This window comes from Sceloporus undulatus, chromosome 2, assembly GCF_019175285.1.
Source record: "Sceloporus undulatus isolate JIND9_A2432 ecotype Alabama chromosome 2, SceUnd_v1.1, whole genome shotgun sequence".
Taxonomy (NCBI): Eukaryota; Metazoa; Chordata; class Lepidosauria; order Squamata; family Phrynosomatidae; genus Sceloporus; species Sceloporus undulatus.
In genome coordinates this window covers 225,711,822-225,727,591 of record NC_056523.1, presented here as the reverse complement: position 1 = coordinate 225,727,591, position 15,770 = coordinate 225,711,822, and the positions used below count along the sequence as shown (strand labels likewise).

At 40.2% G+C, this 15,770-nt stretch overlaps 1 protein-coding gene across 1 annotated transcript in view; it reads right to left on the bottom strand.

Annotated features, from left to right (window-relative positions):
- Positions 1-15,159, bottom strand: part of WARS2 (tryptophanyl tRNA synthetase 2, mitochondrial) — a 34,778-nt gene extending 19,619 nt beyond the window's left edge. The window contains exon 1 of the mRNA XM_042452174.1: positions 15,104-15,159. Within this exon, the coding sequence (XP_042308108.1) occupies positions 15,104-15,148 (45 nt within the window). The 5' untranslated portion in view covers positions 15,149-15,159. The remainder of the gene's footprint in view (positions 1-15,103) is intronic.
- Between the last annotated feature and the right edge of the window lie 611 nt (positions 15,160-15,770).

The window sequence follows — 15,770 nt, the reverse complement described above, 5'->3', positions numbered from 1 at the left end:
CTGTGTTGGTCTGTTGTTGAATGGCAAGGCCTCAGGGTGTCTATTTAGTTACAGTAAAGATCCAGTCTGCTGGTCAACTCTTCCAGAACACGGCCACACAGCCCAAAAACCCCACAAAAAAACTATGGCCTGTTACAGACTGCCAAAATAAAGCTGCTTTGGGTCTCTTTGGAGGTATGCTATTTAAATGATGCATGGGTCCTAAGAGTCCGGAGGTCGCACCAAAGCCACACTCCATTCTTAAACACTGGAGTGCAGCTTTGGTGCAGCTTCCCGATTCTTGGGATGCATGCATCATTTAAACAGCATACCTCCAAAGAGACCCGAAGCAGCTTTATTTTGGCAGTCTGTAACAGGCCTATGTTATTATTCTGGTCTCCAAATATGCACAGTTACATTTAAAATGGCAAGCTACAAAGAACCCTTCTAGTCAATTTTGTACGTGACAATTTATATTTTACTGTAAAAACGACACGAGACTGGCGTGAAAAATAGACAGGATTTTGGCCATCTATATTTCTTAGTGGATGATCTGACCATCCATATTTCTCAATAAAATACCAGACATGTATTATTACTCACAGATTACAAGACTAACTGTGATTGCTTGTGAATGAAGGTAAACATGCATAGTATCAGGCTATCTGAAGTGGTTAATGAGCCAAAACTGTTAGAAAAACCAGCGTTAAAGTTCAAAAGAGAATGAAGTAAAGTCTTCAACACAAGGTAAATACTGGCATCGTCACTATTTCCACCTCTAGTTATTCCATTTATTTTTGCCAACCCTTTTATTTCATTGCCAAAATGTTGTTCAGATATTAACCACCTCCCTTATTCCCCAAGAGACAAGTATCCTTGTTGATACAAGAAGGAAACCTTAAATATAATTGTCCGAACAGAGTCAAAGTATTCGGTAAGGCTTTCAAAAACCCAGAACCAAAACAAAACCTTCACATATAAGCTGGTCTGAGGCTTGTTAAAAGAATCAGCTTAAATCATCAATCATAACTAAGTTCTGACAGTTTCATTTTTTAAAGAGACAAGAAAATTCCTGGGTGGTCCCTTTAACTTTACTGTCCACATTAAATCGTTAACCAAAACTCCCATTCAAATTAAATGTTTCTTCCTCAAAAACATTTTGGCTGCAAAAAAATCCACAAAATCTCCACTTATCATTGTGGCTCAAAGATAGCTAGGAGTTTAAACCTTTCCAGAAAATGATGGGTTGTTGTATCCTAATGTTTGCACCTTTCTGTACATGAAGTTCCATCTCTCTCATTCGAATGCTCTCCATCACTGTGGACTGCAGGCAAGGAAGCATGCGCACACCGTGACTCCGAGGCTGCATCTGCAATGCATAAATTATCCCAGAATCCCACAGCATTGTGCCATGCAGTTACAGTGGTGTCAAACTGGAATATTTCTGCGATGTGGATGCAGCCCAAGCCAGGAAGGAATTTTTTACCATGCTACAGAAATTGGAGAATTCAACTCAGGTGTGCCATTTTTACAATAATCTGGAATTTCACACACCCAGTGGACTGGTTTGTACTTTTTCTTTTGAAAAAAGAAGTAAAATATCATGTAATATTGCAAATGCTTTTGAAACTCCACTCCTTTCCAAAAGTAGCTTGCTGTGTTACACTATGGCTTGTTGTTGGAAGAGCTGTGGTTCAATATATAGATATGGAGACTGCAGCCAGAAAATTAAATCCCAGACATCTCCTGTTAAAAAGATTCACAGGTAAAACAGCCGCAGCTAGTCAAAGGAGATAACAATGAACCAGATGGAGTTATGTTCTGATTCAATATACACCAACTTCATTTATTATCACACACATGCACATTTGATTTCTCCGACCAGAAAAATATTGTTCCAAATATTTTAATAGCAATCCAAGTATCAGAAGGAGGAGGGGGGCATAGTTTCACTGAAGATGTGACTCAATTACACTACAGCAGTTTGTGAATTAAAGGTACACTGTGAATAAACTTTAATTTGAAAAAGTAAAAAATGTTCACCACATGAAGTGCACAACCAAAAACTCAATATACTGTGATCCATTACAGAGACCTCAACAATAAAATATAGGTTAACAGTCTGGAGAGATTTCAGAGAGAAACAAGTGAAACAGTTAAATGCTCGGGAACAAGTGGTTTGTGAAGGCAAAGATTCAAAGAATTACATGTGTATAGCTATGCCAAATTGGCTTTTTTCATCGTAGTATCAGAGACTGACAGTATCTCAGCAACCCAGGATGTCAAGATTTAATCTGTTACATTTCAAGCATTCCCATATACCCTAGAATCAAGTGGATTTTATATATATATCATGTTGTGAAGGTGCTTCTAATTCTGAGCTTCTAATCAGAATTCTATTTGCTCCATCATCTTCTCCAAATTACAATGTTTATTAGCCTCATTTGGCCCTTTTGCATCCAAAACACATTTTCTCTATCCCTCCTTCCATCCATCCACTTACTAAAAGACAGAGCAGAGAAACCTCCTAAATGCAACTTGTTGTAGCATATGTTGAGTCGGTATTTCCAGTACATCTGCAGGAAAGGTGTCCCTTCTCTTTCCCCTGTAACCTCCCCCCAATCCCCCAATATCCTTTACAAAAAGTCTAAGTTCAAACTGGATGCTGGAGAGGGAAACCACAGATGTTCCAACACCGCAGAACTCCAATGAAGACTCCCTATCCATTGTAAAAAATGCCAACTTTCATTTTAAGTACAAACGATTATCAAAATGTTACATCAGTTGATAATTTGAATAATGCCTCTAAAAAGCAGCAGTTTTCATATATGCTAATCAAACAAAAGGGAAAATCGGAATTACACTAATTTAATAATATTGCAATGGTATATCTGTCTATCCAAAGGATACTACAGGTTTGCTGAATGTGATTACCTGCAGGTAGTGTAGAAGTATGGATTACAATATGTATATGTAGAATGGCAACCTAACAGGCCAGCACAAGAATTTTATATTATTTATTATTATATATTATTTAAATAATTGTATATTATTAATTGTATATTATTTATATTATTAATTGAAAACAATAAAAATATTTGAATATGCATTTCAAAACAAAAGTACTGTACTGAATTAGCTTCCAGTATACAGGTTATCTAGTGACACAACAAAGGGAAATACATTTTAACACTGACTTATGAACTGTTAATCTTGGCAGAACTGTCAACATATTTAAAAAGATGGTGGTATTTTAAAATACTATAGTAGTTAAAACTGGCATATCTGTTATAGCATATATATATATATAGAGAGAGAAATACAATGATGTGTATAGCAGATATGAGATGACATATCTAATTTAATAATATTGCAATGGTATATCTGTCTATCCAAAGGATACTACAGGTTTGCTGAATGTGATTACCTGCAGTAACTGCAATACTTTCAGTACAGAGGAAAGAACAATGAGATTAAAGAGGTGATAAAGTAAAATAATGGGGAAAGTGGGAGACATACACAGTAATTATTAATTTTCAAATAATTTTCGGCTAATATAAAATTCTTGTGCTGGCCTATGACTGTAATAACGATGCAAACTAATATATTCTAGTGTCATAATACATATCAATAAAAATATTATGCTACATGCAGAAAAAGTGATGTAAACAATTGGACTAATAATTAATAGTTTCAGTAAACAGATGGGATGACTGTTGTGATAACAAAGTTCATCCTCATGAAGATTAATTCCCAGATTCATATTCTATCATATTTTTTATGGTTTTGATATCATTAAAAATAAACCAAAATTAGTGAAGTAACAAACACCTTCCGTAAAATGTAGAAACTTTAAATTGCAGCAGTAAAACCCACATGGAAAGCTGGCCTTCTACAAGGATATAAAGCTCAGTGTTTGTTCGCCCTGCAAGAGCCAGAAGGCAGCCTAGCAGGGAGCTCAGCCTGCTATCATGAAATCATGGGGCTGGAATGTGCCTCCCTGAAATGTTGAGGTCAGGATATTAGAGCTGCATGCTTAAAAGATGTGGGTTTGCTAAAGGATTTAGAGAGAGAGAAAGAGCAAAAAGTTCCTGGTGGGGAGAAATACACACAATGAGGAAGACTCAAGACTACAGCCGTTCAGGACTTGCCATTTTTGTCCCATGAAAATGAAAGCTGAGAATGACACTTACCATACATACCTGGCCATCAGTGGACCTCATATATAAGTCAAAGGCAGGTTTTGGGACCAAAATTATTAATTTGATATGACCCGTGGATAAGCCAAGGATAAAACTTAGGGGCATGTAACAAAAGATCTAAAGGAAAAAGTCAAGGAAAACAATCCTAACGAACTTACAAAATTCTAACTTAGTGTTCACACTAAAGGATGGATGGATGGATGAGAGAATAAAGAGGGGTGAGTGCTTCCAGAACAGATTAAACTCTTGCCTTTCACCAGGGGATTGTTCCTTTTTTTTATACAAGAGTTTAATTACTGTACTTACATTGACCCGTGGATATGCTGACCCAACCTTATACATGAGTATATACAATAAATCCATTTGCTTCTTGAATACAGTGGTCCCTCCAGATTCACAGGGGATACATTCCAGCCCCCCCTCCGTGAATCTGAAATTTCACAAATATTCAAGTCCCATTGTCCCCAATGGTATCCCCTTCCTTACTGGCATCTTCCTCCCGGCACCGGGACCTGTAATCAGAGCCCAGGCCGCCAGGGCCTATAATCGGCCATGGCAGCCATCACCACTCTCTTTTCCAGCAGCGCCTAGGGCCCGGCATGCACACGTCCCATCCCCTCTGCTGCAGCCAATTGACATATCGCGTGCCCAGTGGCTGCGGTGGAGGGGGCCAGGACATGTGCATGCTGGACCCTGAGCATTTCTGGGAAAGTGAGTCCTGATGACAGCCAGGGCCAATTACAGGCCCCGGTGCTGGAGGGAAGATGCCAGTAAGGAAAGGAAAGAGAGAGGGAGCTATGGGCTTCACAAATGATCGAAACCACGAGTGCCAAGGCAGTAAAAATTGGGAAGGACAAACGTACTTAATACAAGCCAACTCTCTCGTTTTAATCTGCGAATCGTCATGAGCTCTAGAATCCTACCATACCCCTTTTAAATACTTTTGTATAAGGAGGCTTGGGTTTAAAGTAGCTATACCTTTGAATGGCATGCTCCAGTTTTGGGCTTGGCTAAGTTAAATATAGGTTCTACAACTGAGTATATGCTGTATATATGTGAGGTCAGAGAACGCAGAGCTGATAGCTCTGGCCACAGAATTCAACTCCCTGAGTGTGTCTTTCAATGTTTTAAGCAGCAGACAGCTATACACATCTACTTTTTCGCCTGTTGCCCCTAGATTGTGGAATGACCTGCCTGCTAGGAGAGATTCAAGAGAATATGCTGAATTTAAAAGAGTATTAAAAACCTATCTCTTCTGGCAGGCCTACCCAGTTGATTTTAAAGTATACATTTTAAATTAGTATATTTTAATTTATGCTGGATGATTTAAATGTGCCCACTGTTTTAATAGTATTTAAATGATTTTATGTGTTTTAATCTTTGTTATATACCGCCTTGAACCTTGGCGAGAGGCGGGTAAAAATAAACTGTTGTTGTTGTCTACAGTGTGCTTTTAGGACTATCTCCTCCATTTCTCCTGCAAATATTGTTATAAACTGTGGCCTTGCTAGGTCATAGAAACAATTTCCACTAATTATGTAATAGGCCAAAATAAAAGTATTTTCATCTCCACAGGAACCCTGCTGCGAGGTTGACTAGGCTAGTACTTTTCTAGAAGAGGTCCAATTAGCATCAGGGATGAATATATATTTTAACTTCTATTGCATCCTGTTTGTGTTTCAGGTGATTTTACTAGATTATCATTGGTCAAACTTAACGTGTGAAGCACAGAAGTGTGGCACAAGTGTCAGTGTTCTTATTTTCTCACTGCAAGGTAGGGAAATTTTTCCAGTTCCAGTTCTGGTCAAAATGCCGTTAAAGCACAAAACCAGGAATAAAAAACAAACAAAGGACAACTTAACTCATTTTGTGAGTGTGCCTTCAGGTCACCTGTTCACATATGGCAACTCCTTGATGTTCATAGGGTTTCATACTGTTCATATTCGGCTAATTTCTTTGTGTCTTTCACATCCTGCCAAAATTAAAATAAAATCTGTGGGTGCTCAAGTCCCATTAAATACAATGGCAGAGTGAAATGGCATCCCTTACATAAAACAGAAAAAAAACAAGGTTGCTTTTATTATTGTTGAGTATTTTCAAGTATTTTCAAGCCATGGATGGTTATGAATCCATGGATAAAAAAATCTGTGGATACAGAGGACTGTACACCAAAAATACACAGGAAAAGCAACATGCAAATTAAATAAATAGTTTGGATCTAATTTGGTAATCACAATTAAGATGCAATTACAGTGTCCAGGACAAATGAAGTGAACATGGTCTGCCTTTGCAGCCTTTCTCTGAAAGAGACATGCTGATCAAAATCTAGCATGTCACTGAATTGATCTGGGGTTTTTTTTGGAGCAGCAGGCTCTGCAACAGAGAGCAGGTAAGGAAAGCTAATCCTAAATACAGGTGGTGTGTGTGTGTGTGTGTAGGGGAACATGGAGAGAATGAAGGAGCACAGGAAGAGAAGAATGAATGCATGTGACAAGGAAGATTGATGGTTTCCCTCTCTAGTTTTCCCCACTGCGAAGGCACACAGGGGGTGGGAAAGGGGACGAAGATGCTGCTGGGCTAGGGACAAAGCCAGCGGCTTCCCGAAACCATTTCAGCCCTGATTAATGAGGCAGCAGCAACTCAGGAAACAGAGAGGGATCACACTTAGACTTCCTCCTTATTTTTACTTAATTATAATTTGATCCACAGAATTCCACATGGTTTTCATTGTTGGCTAGTTATGGATTTTTAAACCATTCCCAAAATATAACAGCAAAAGCACACAAGGAGGTGAGAGAAAGAAAAAAGAGTTCTTTCCAGGGCCTTACCTTGAATAGAAGGATGTGAGGTCTGGTAATTGATTAGGAAAAATGGCTGAGAAATATACAAGAATAGAACATACCAAGAATTTAAAGCCTTCTACATGCCCTTCACTAACAATTCTGCAGGAAAAGCTCAGTATTAAATCAAGAAGTTTGGTATGCAGACACTCCACCCCTTCTCTACCTTTTCAACTGATATATATTCTGGTTTCATATGTTGCATCCATATCAAGAAAAATATTATGTTATGTGCAGACAAATGGATGCAAACAATTGGACTAAAACGTTCTGCTACAATGTGGAGGGGGGGAACTTATCCATTTTATAAAAGAAAACATCCTCACTGTCATTTGAAACACGGATTGTAAGTCATACACAGATAGCAATTGCTTGGGTACTGGACACCCCTTTGCATAAGACAGTTTTGGTTAAAATTCTGTTCAATGAAAAGGCCAAGTTTAATGCTGAAACTTGTATTTATCTACCTGAGACTAAATCTCACTGTACTCAATGAAACTTGCTTTCAGATAGATCTGTATAGAGTCTATAAATGAAATTAAACCTGTAGATAAAGTGCATGCATTAGAACTACAACTCACAAATATAATGGTATTTCAAAATATTTATTTTATACAATTCTGCTTCATACTTTGAAAAGCTACTTCAATTGATAGAGGTTTCATCTGCATTGAAGAAATAATACAGTCTGACAGTGCTTTAACAGACATGAGTGCTATGGAATCCTGGGATTTGTAGTTTTGTGATATATTTAGCCTTCTCTGTCAGAGAGCTCTGGTATACATGCAGCCAGAGACTGCAAAGATTTAAGACATTTGAACATACAACACTAACAGGTATGGGACCCACCTTTAACTCTAACTTATACCAGAGAGTTCGCATCATAGGCTTTATCCCATGGCCATCTTTCTTTTTGTTCTCAGTATTTTACTAATTCCTCCTATATTGCTTTTCTTTCAGAGTCTCTTAAGAACACTCTAAAGAAACAAACAAGAAGGAAATAGTGGTAGTGCTACTTGGAAGATGCTCTTAGGCAGGAGTATAACAGTTTGTAGGTCACCAATGCACTCAAGGGGAATCTACGAGAGAAGATGGAGCAAAAATGGCATGTACAAAAGAGTCTTTTGAGAGATGGTTGAGAGGATCTAGCCACAAGCAAATACACACAATATACGTATGATATCTGTATATGGCAGGCAGGCAGGCAGGTCCGACGTTACTAAACTTATCAGTTTCAGACTGCTAGACATGACTAACATTTCTTGTAACACTTGCTGAAGGGGTAGCCAAAAACAATATCCTGTGACACCTAAAAACAAATATATTTATTAAACCTTTATGGTAAATAGGATTCTTTGATGTTTCTTTTTTGTTTTGTATAGAAATTTTGTTCACTTCCCCCCTTTAAATATAGTTGGCCCTCCATATCCATTGATTCTTTATCCACCGATTCAAGCATCCGTGGCTTGAAAATATTTTAAATATATATAAATTCCCAAAAACAAACCTTGAATTAGCCATTTTATATAAGGGACACCATTTTACTACCCCAGTGAATATAACAGGACTTGCACATCCACAAACTGAGCATCCACAGATCCACAGCAGATCCTGAAACCAAACCCCAGCGGATACTAAGGGCCCACTGTACAATACAGGTTCATGTGCATTCAGCTGCAAAAGAAACATGTGTCAATGTGTCCTGATATGAATTCATACCATAGTTGAGAAATGTTGTACATGAAAGCAGACTGATCCTGCAATCACTTTGGAAACTTCAGCAGCAATTTGTCAAGCCACTGCAACCACAAAAATTGCTATCTGCTGCAATCACACGTTGTATGAATATATGCATGAGGATGGTTGTAACAACTCATGTGCAAGAAGGACCCACATCTTTGAAGGATAGACCTCTCTTTTCCCCCAGCTCCCTGGCTGAAAAGAAGCAGCTAAAAGGGGTGAGAAACTGTGCTTTGCCTGATTGTTTGCAAACCAATTCAAGGCCAAGCAGAACCTGTATCTAACATTACCTATGACTTATCCAGATGTGGGAACTCAGGTAGTATTTCAGATTTCTAAAGATTTCTAGTCTTCTGATGGTGGTTTTAAATTTTAATTGTGAGTTATCTTTTATTATATTGGAAAATCTGTAGTTCACAATATCGTAACAACTCAGCCAGCTTTGTACAATCATCTGCTCCCCAATGTAGAGAAACAGTGATGTCTTTATGCAGCAGCGCCAGCTCAAAGCTTTTACTCTTGCTCTGCGATGGCAAGACAGGAATGAAATGTGTATGAGAAAGTAGAATGCAAATGACATTTTCATCCAGAAGGGAAAATGGCAGCCAGGCCACATAATGAGCACCCATCCCACCGAAACAAACCCTGACAGGCTGCACTGGTTTTTCTGTCCAAATACAGTTCAAGTGGCATGCAAGGGTTTCCATCCCTACTTTCCCCAAACAGTTTATCTGGTCAAAGTGACAGAGGCATAGAGAAGGCTTTACACAATTCTCTCTGCCTTCCCTAGTCAGGCTTCCACTTCTTTAAACACAGTCTAGATAGAATTATAGCACTCCTGAAAGAAGCCTATCAGGCACTCACCTATTTCATTTCTTCCTAATATGAATCTTGTTAACTGTTTTTTTTTTATTCTTGTTTCTCTCCAACATTATTATTCCAATTGCCTATGATTAGCTTGACGTCTTGTGTTGGTATCTTGTCAATTTCTTTCTGTACTTATTTGCAGAATCTCTCGATTCTTTCTTCCTCTGCCTTGGTAGCTGGTGCACACATTTGAACTATGATGATATTTATAAACTTTTCTTGAAGCCTTACTGAAATGATTAGGTCTGACTTTGCATTGTACAGTACTGTATTCTTTGATTGCTTTTGCTACATCTCTCCTTGCCACCCCTTTTCTTCATGTCTTTTCATTTCCTGAGTAGAACACTGTTTAGTGATCTGTTCCTGTCCATTTTAGCTCTCTCACCCGTAGTATTGCTATGTTTACACATTCTATTTTGCTTTTTTACTATGTCTAGTATCCCTTGGCTCATGCTTTTCATATTCCATATTCCCATAACGTTCCTATAAATGTGTGGTGCTGGTTCAGATAGCATTTGCATTGTTTAACATGTCTGCTGCTTGTCTTCTCATCCTGGAGTTTTCTATACTCTTGTCTCATCGGTGCTCACTATGGCACCGATCATGAACGCCTTATCTCAAAAAGTAAAGTAAAGCTGAAAAAGAAAATAAAACCAATCAAAATATGACCTGAATACCTCAACAGAATTTACTGACAATGTAAGAAATAAATTCATGCTATTGAGTATAATCAACCAAGAACCAGAAGAACTGTGGTGAGAAGCCAAGGACATAATAAAGGATGAATGCAGAAAGACACTATCAGTGGACAAAAAGAAAGAGAAGAAACAATGGATAATAAACACTTTAAGCAGTAAATGTCCAGATAGTCCAGATAATATTAGCCCCTGGGACCTCATTTTCTCTTTAGCTCTACTAGGACTAGGAATGCAATCATTCTGTCTAAATAATATTGATGCTTCCAGGTCTTTCCCCAGCACCCTCCATCAGTCCCCTGTACTATGGACTATGCCAGTGAATCCTGGAGTACCTTTTCTTTTTCAACATTATGACAACTCTAGAGTGAAGATGGGAATTCAAGTGCTATACATCTGATTTTTAAAGGCAGAAGAGCAGAAACCCAAATATTTTCAATGCTGTGTCATGGTATACCATTGAAAAACACTAATCTAAGAACTGGATGGAAAAGTTTAAAGATAATTCAGTCAGACCAACTGCTTTAATTCAACAATTTACTAAACTGATGATAAATCAATAGGATACAGCTAAGCTAAAAAGAACAACATCAGGCTTTAGAGTATTGTTTCATTTCCAAACGGGGAGATAAACCACTACCAAAGACTGATAATATAAGAAGATAATACACAATTTTGCCCCACTATTTATGCCTAAAGGAATTTATTTAGATGACACTAAATTCAGAGGGGTAGCTAATACCCCAGAGGACAGTATCAAAATTCAAACTGACCTCAACAGAACAGAAAGCTGGGTCAGAACTAAATAAATTTCAACAGGCAGAAATGTAAAATGCAACACTTACGCAGAAAAAATTAAATGCATAGATATAGGAAGGCTGACACCAGGCTTGGCAACAGTACATGTGAAAGGGATCTAGGAGTCTTAGCTGTGTATATGTGTGCTGTGTACCTTCAAAAAGAGGTGACATGATAGCCATGTTTAAATATTTGAGACGATGTCATGTTGAGGTTGGAGCAAGCTTGTTTTCTCCTGCTCCAGAGACTAGGACATGGAGCAATGCAATGAAAATACAGGGAAGAGATTCCACCTTAATATTAGGAAGAACTTCTGACAGTAAGAGCTGTTCAACATTGGAAGATGCTGCCTCGGAGGGTGGAGGATGCTGCTTCTTTGAGGTTTTTAAACAAAAGCTGGATGGCCATCTATCGAGGGTGCTTTGATTGTGAGTACCTACATGGCAGAAAGGGGTTGGACTGGATGGCTCTTAAGGTCTCTTCCAACTCCATGATTGTATAAATATACAGTGGGGTCCCCTCTAGGGTTTGACCCAAGGATCCACTGTGGAGACCTTAAATCCATGGATACTCAAGTCCCATTATATACAAAGGCATTGTAAAATGGTGTCCCTTATATAAAATGGGAAAATCAAGGTTTGCTTTTTGGAATTTTTTTCAAACCATGGGTGACTGAATGTGTGAGTGCAGAATCCATGGGTATGGAGGGCCGAGAGTATGTGCACCAATTACCCAATGAGAAGAAAAAGGAAAGCAGGCAAAGTGGACACACACTTGCTCTTGCATGCGCTAGACTTCCACTTCCTCACTAAATTATGTGTCAATAACTTTCTAAAAGGAAAGGCAGAGATAGCTGAAAAATACATCAGATGCTACTCCTGGAAAACTGTTTCCCACACGTCACACAAAGCCAAATGAGTCCAATCATGCTACATTAAGGATCTTTTCAAGTTGTCTCCTCCCACTGGGTCTCACCCCAATCTCAGGGCCTGAACAGACAGGCCAAAATAAAGCTGCTTTGGATCACTTTGGAGGTATGCTGTTTAAAAAACACATGCCTATTAAGAGGCCAGAAGCTGCGTCAAAGCTACACTGCAGTCCTTAGGACTGGAGGGTGGCTTTGGCGTGGCTTCTCACCTCTTAGGATGCATGCATCATTCAAACTGCATACCTCCAAAGTGACCCAAAGCAGCTTTATTTTGGCCTGTCTGTTTGGGCAGTCACTATCTCTTCAGCATTTTAAAAGGATGCATGTGAATTCCACAGTCTGTTTCTGCCAAAACGCAGGTATTTGGTAACATTGGCTCCACCCTCCCCTTAGAGTGTCACCTGGTGCGGACAGGACCCTCCACATACCTCTTATATGGGAGCTGGGGAGGCAGGCTTATCTGCTTTTTCTTTTTTCGGTGGCTACTGCCACACTGCTTTGACACTGCTTCATGAATCCATCCTACGGAATCCTGGGATTTGTAGTTTCTTGCAGCACTAGCACTTTCTGTCAGAGAAGGCTAAATATCTCACAAAACTGTAATTCCTAGAATTCCAAAGCATGGAGCCCTGGCAGTTAAAGTGGTGTCAAACTGCACTAATTCTGCAGTGCAGATGCAGCCTTAGTTCTACTATTCACTTCTACCGAAGACAGATGCTGTTTGCCTTTCCAACTGTAGTCAGGCACACAGCTAGAGCAGAATCCTGCTCTTTCTCAGCTGAAACTATGCACTATTTACTGTAGGCAAGCTGCTACAGCAACCTGACAGCAAAAGTCTCTGCTCCTGCTGCCCTCCATCATCATTCTCCAATGTCAATCCTGGTACAAGAGAAGAAAAGCGAAACTTCCAGCTAGACAAGAGTCCAGCTAGACAGGAGTCCAACTAGACAAGCTGAGCAATGATTAACAAGGCTTTGCAAAAAAAAGGAGTTTCTTCCTTGTGAACTGAGGTGTCCCTGCATGTTTTTTTACTCCTAGCCTGACAGTAATCCTGGGAAACAAGTGAAGCTGAGAAACAGTGAGAATCTTTCACGGTGAATCAAAGACTTCCATTCAGGTTTTCCCAAGTTTAAAGTCCAACATGCTTAAGTCTCACATTACAACACACTAGTTTTGTATCCAATAATTATCAAGAAAAACACTTAAATGTATTCTTAGGCCACGTGTTTTGAACGTCATCAGAGAAAAAAAGAAGAACCTAGTTGACAGGGGAGGAGAATTCAGGGACAAGTAATTAAGCCATCATGATTCTGGCGATAGATTTCAGAAACATTGCCCTGTTAAGTCTGGAAAATCAGTATGCAAAAGAATCTTGTAGCTCCTTTGAGACTATGGCCTGTTCCAGACTGCCAAAACAAAGCTGCTTCAGGTCTCTTTGGAGGTATGCTGTTTAAATGATGCATGCATCCTAAGAATCTGGAAGCTGCACCAAAGTTGCACTCTGGTGCTTAGGAATGGAGTGTGGCTTTGGCACGACCTCCAGACTCTTAGGACTCATGCATCATTTAAACAGCATACCTCCAAAGAGACCCGAAGCAGCTTTATTTTGGCAGTCTGGAACAGGCCTAACTGAAAGAAAGAAGTTGGTAGCTTGAGTTTTTCTAGGCTTGAGCCTCTTTCCTCAGATGCTACAAGATCCTTGTTGGATACTGCTTTTCCAGACTAAGGGCTATGTCTTCTAATTTTAGCAATGGATAGAGCATTTCATTTAATAAGGATTATTCAATTATTGTGATTTGTTGCTGTTTCTTTGCTGTAATAGTTCTAAAAGGCCACATGTGCCTGTCTTTCAGAGCCAGTTTCATGCTCCCAACTCCTCTCTTTCAGTTTGCCTCAAAGGTGCTACAAAGACAGCAATAGCAAGTATATTTCTATCCCGCTTATCAGTGCACTTAAGCACTCCCTAAGCAGTTTCCAAATTGTAAGCTAACTGTCCCCAACAATCTGGGTACTCATTTTAGCAACCTTGGAAGGATGGAAGCCTGAGTCGAGCTTGAGCCCTTTCGCTGGTATTGAACTCGCAACCTTATGGTTTGTGAGTGGCTGCAGTATAGGCATTTAACCACTGCGCCACCAGGGCTCCTTTTCACTTCATATAAATGTGTCTCCCGCTGCTTTTACATTAAATGGAAGTGAGTCCAGCGGCAGTCTTGAAAACACACCCCCTACTCACTGGGTGACCTTGGGTGAGTCACACTCTCTCGGCCTCAGAGGAAGGCCATGGCAAACCCTCCCTGGACAGATGTTGCCAAGAAAACCCCATGACAGGGTTGCTGTGGCAACACTAAAGGAACCCTATCATGGAATTTTCTTCACAAGGAGGTTTCTTCAGAGGAAGTTCCAGCATGGTTTGAGCGTTGGTCTCTGGGAGACCAGGGTTCGAATCCTGGCTCAGCCATGTAAACCCACTGGGTGACCTTGGGCAAGTCACACACCCTCAGCCTCATGGAATGCAATGGCAAACCTCCTTTGCCAAGAAAACCCTACAGTGGTGTCATCTTACGGTCGCTGTAAGTAGCCAGTGACTCAAAAACACACAACAACTACCACAACCGCAGTGGCTTTGCAGCAGCTTACATCACATTTAAATCGAAGACCAAGCCATGCGGTTGGCTAGAATATCAGTATGGAAAGGGGACCTTCCATTATGGAAAGGGGACCTTGCAGCACCTTTGAAGTCCTGAACACACTGCAGAAATAACCCAGTTTGAAACCGCTTGAACAGCCCTGGCTCAGTGCTAGGGAATCCTGGGAACTGTAGTTTTTTGTGGCACCAGAGAACTCTCTGACAGAAGGCTCAATGTCTCACAAAACTACAATTCCTAGAATCCCTTAGCACTGAGCTAGGGCAGTTCAAGCGGTCTCATGAAAAACCCCATTATTATTCTCTCCTTCCTTCCTTCTTTATGGAGAGAAGGAAACCAAAGGCCTTCCGCCTCCAAAAGGTCCGCATCGCCCCCCGTTCCCCCGAAAAAGGTACGGAACCCGGAGCACCTGCAAGAAATGAAGGCCCCGCATTGAGGTCCTGGGCGCCGCCATCTTGAAAGGGAGCGGGGGCAGTCACGTGATCAGGGCGCATGCACAGCAAAGCCCTCGGGCCGCCCGCGAGCCTCAGCCGCTTCTCCCGATTGGACGTCTTTACTCTTTGCCTGCCGCGGCTCAAGGCGATGGGATTCTGGGAGTTGTAGTTTTGTAGGCCATTTAGCCTCCTCTCTGTCAGAAAGCTCTTTTGGCCCGACAAACTATAAATCCCAGAATCCTTTGGCATTGAAATATGCTACTTAAAGCGGTCTCGAACTGAACTGTTCTCTGTAGCGTGGACGCAGCCTCAGTTGGAGCCTTTACAAGTTTACAACCCCTTTGCTTATAATTACTGGTGTCTTTTTTGTTATTGCTGTTATTAAGTGTTGTTGATTTATTGTTTTAAGTACTGTTTTAATTATAGTGTGCTGATTTATGGGTCCAAAATACGCTGCAGAAATAATCCACTTTGAGATTGCTTTGCTTGCCCTGGCTCAGCACTAGAGAATCCTGGGAATTGTAGTTTCTTGTAGCACCAGAGCTCTCTGACAGAGAAGACTAAATGCCTCACAAAACTACAGTTCCCAGAATTCCCTAAAATAGAGCCAGGGCAGTTAAAGCGGTCTCAAACTGGGTTATT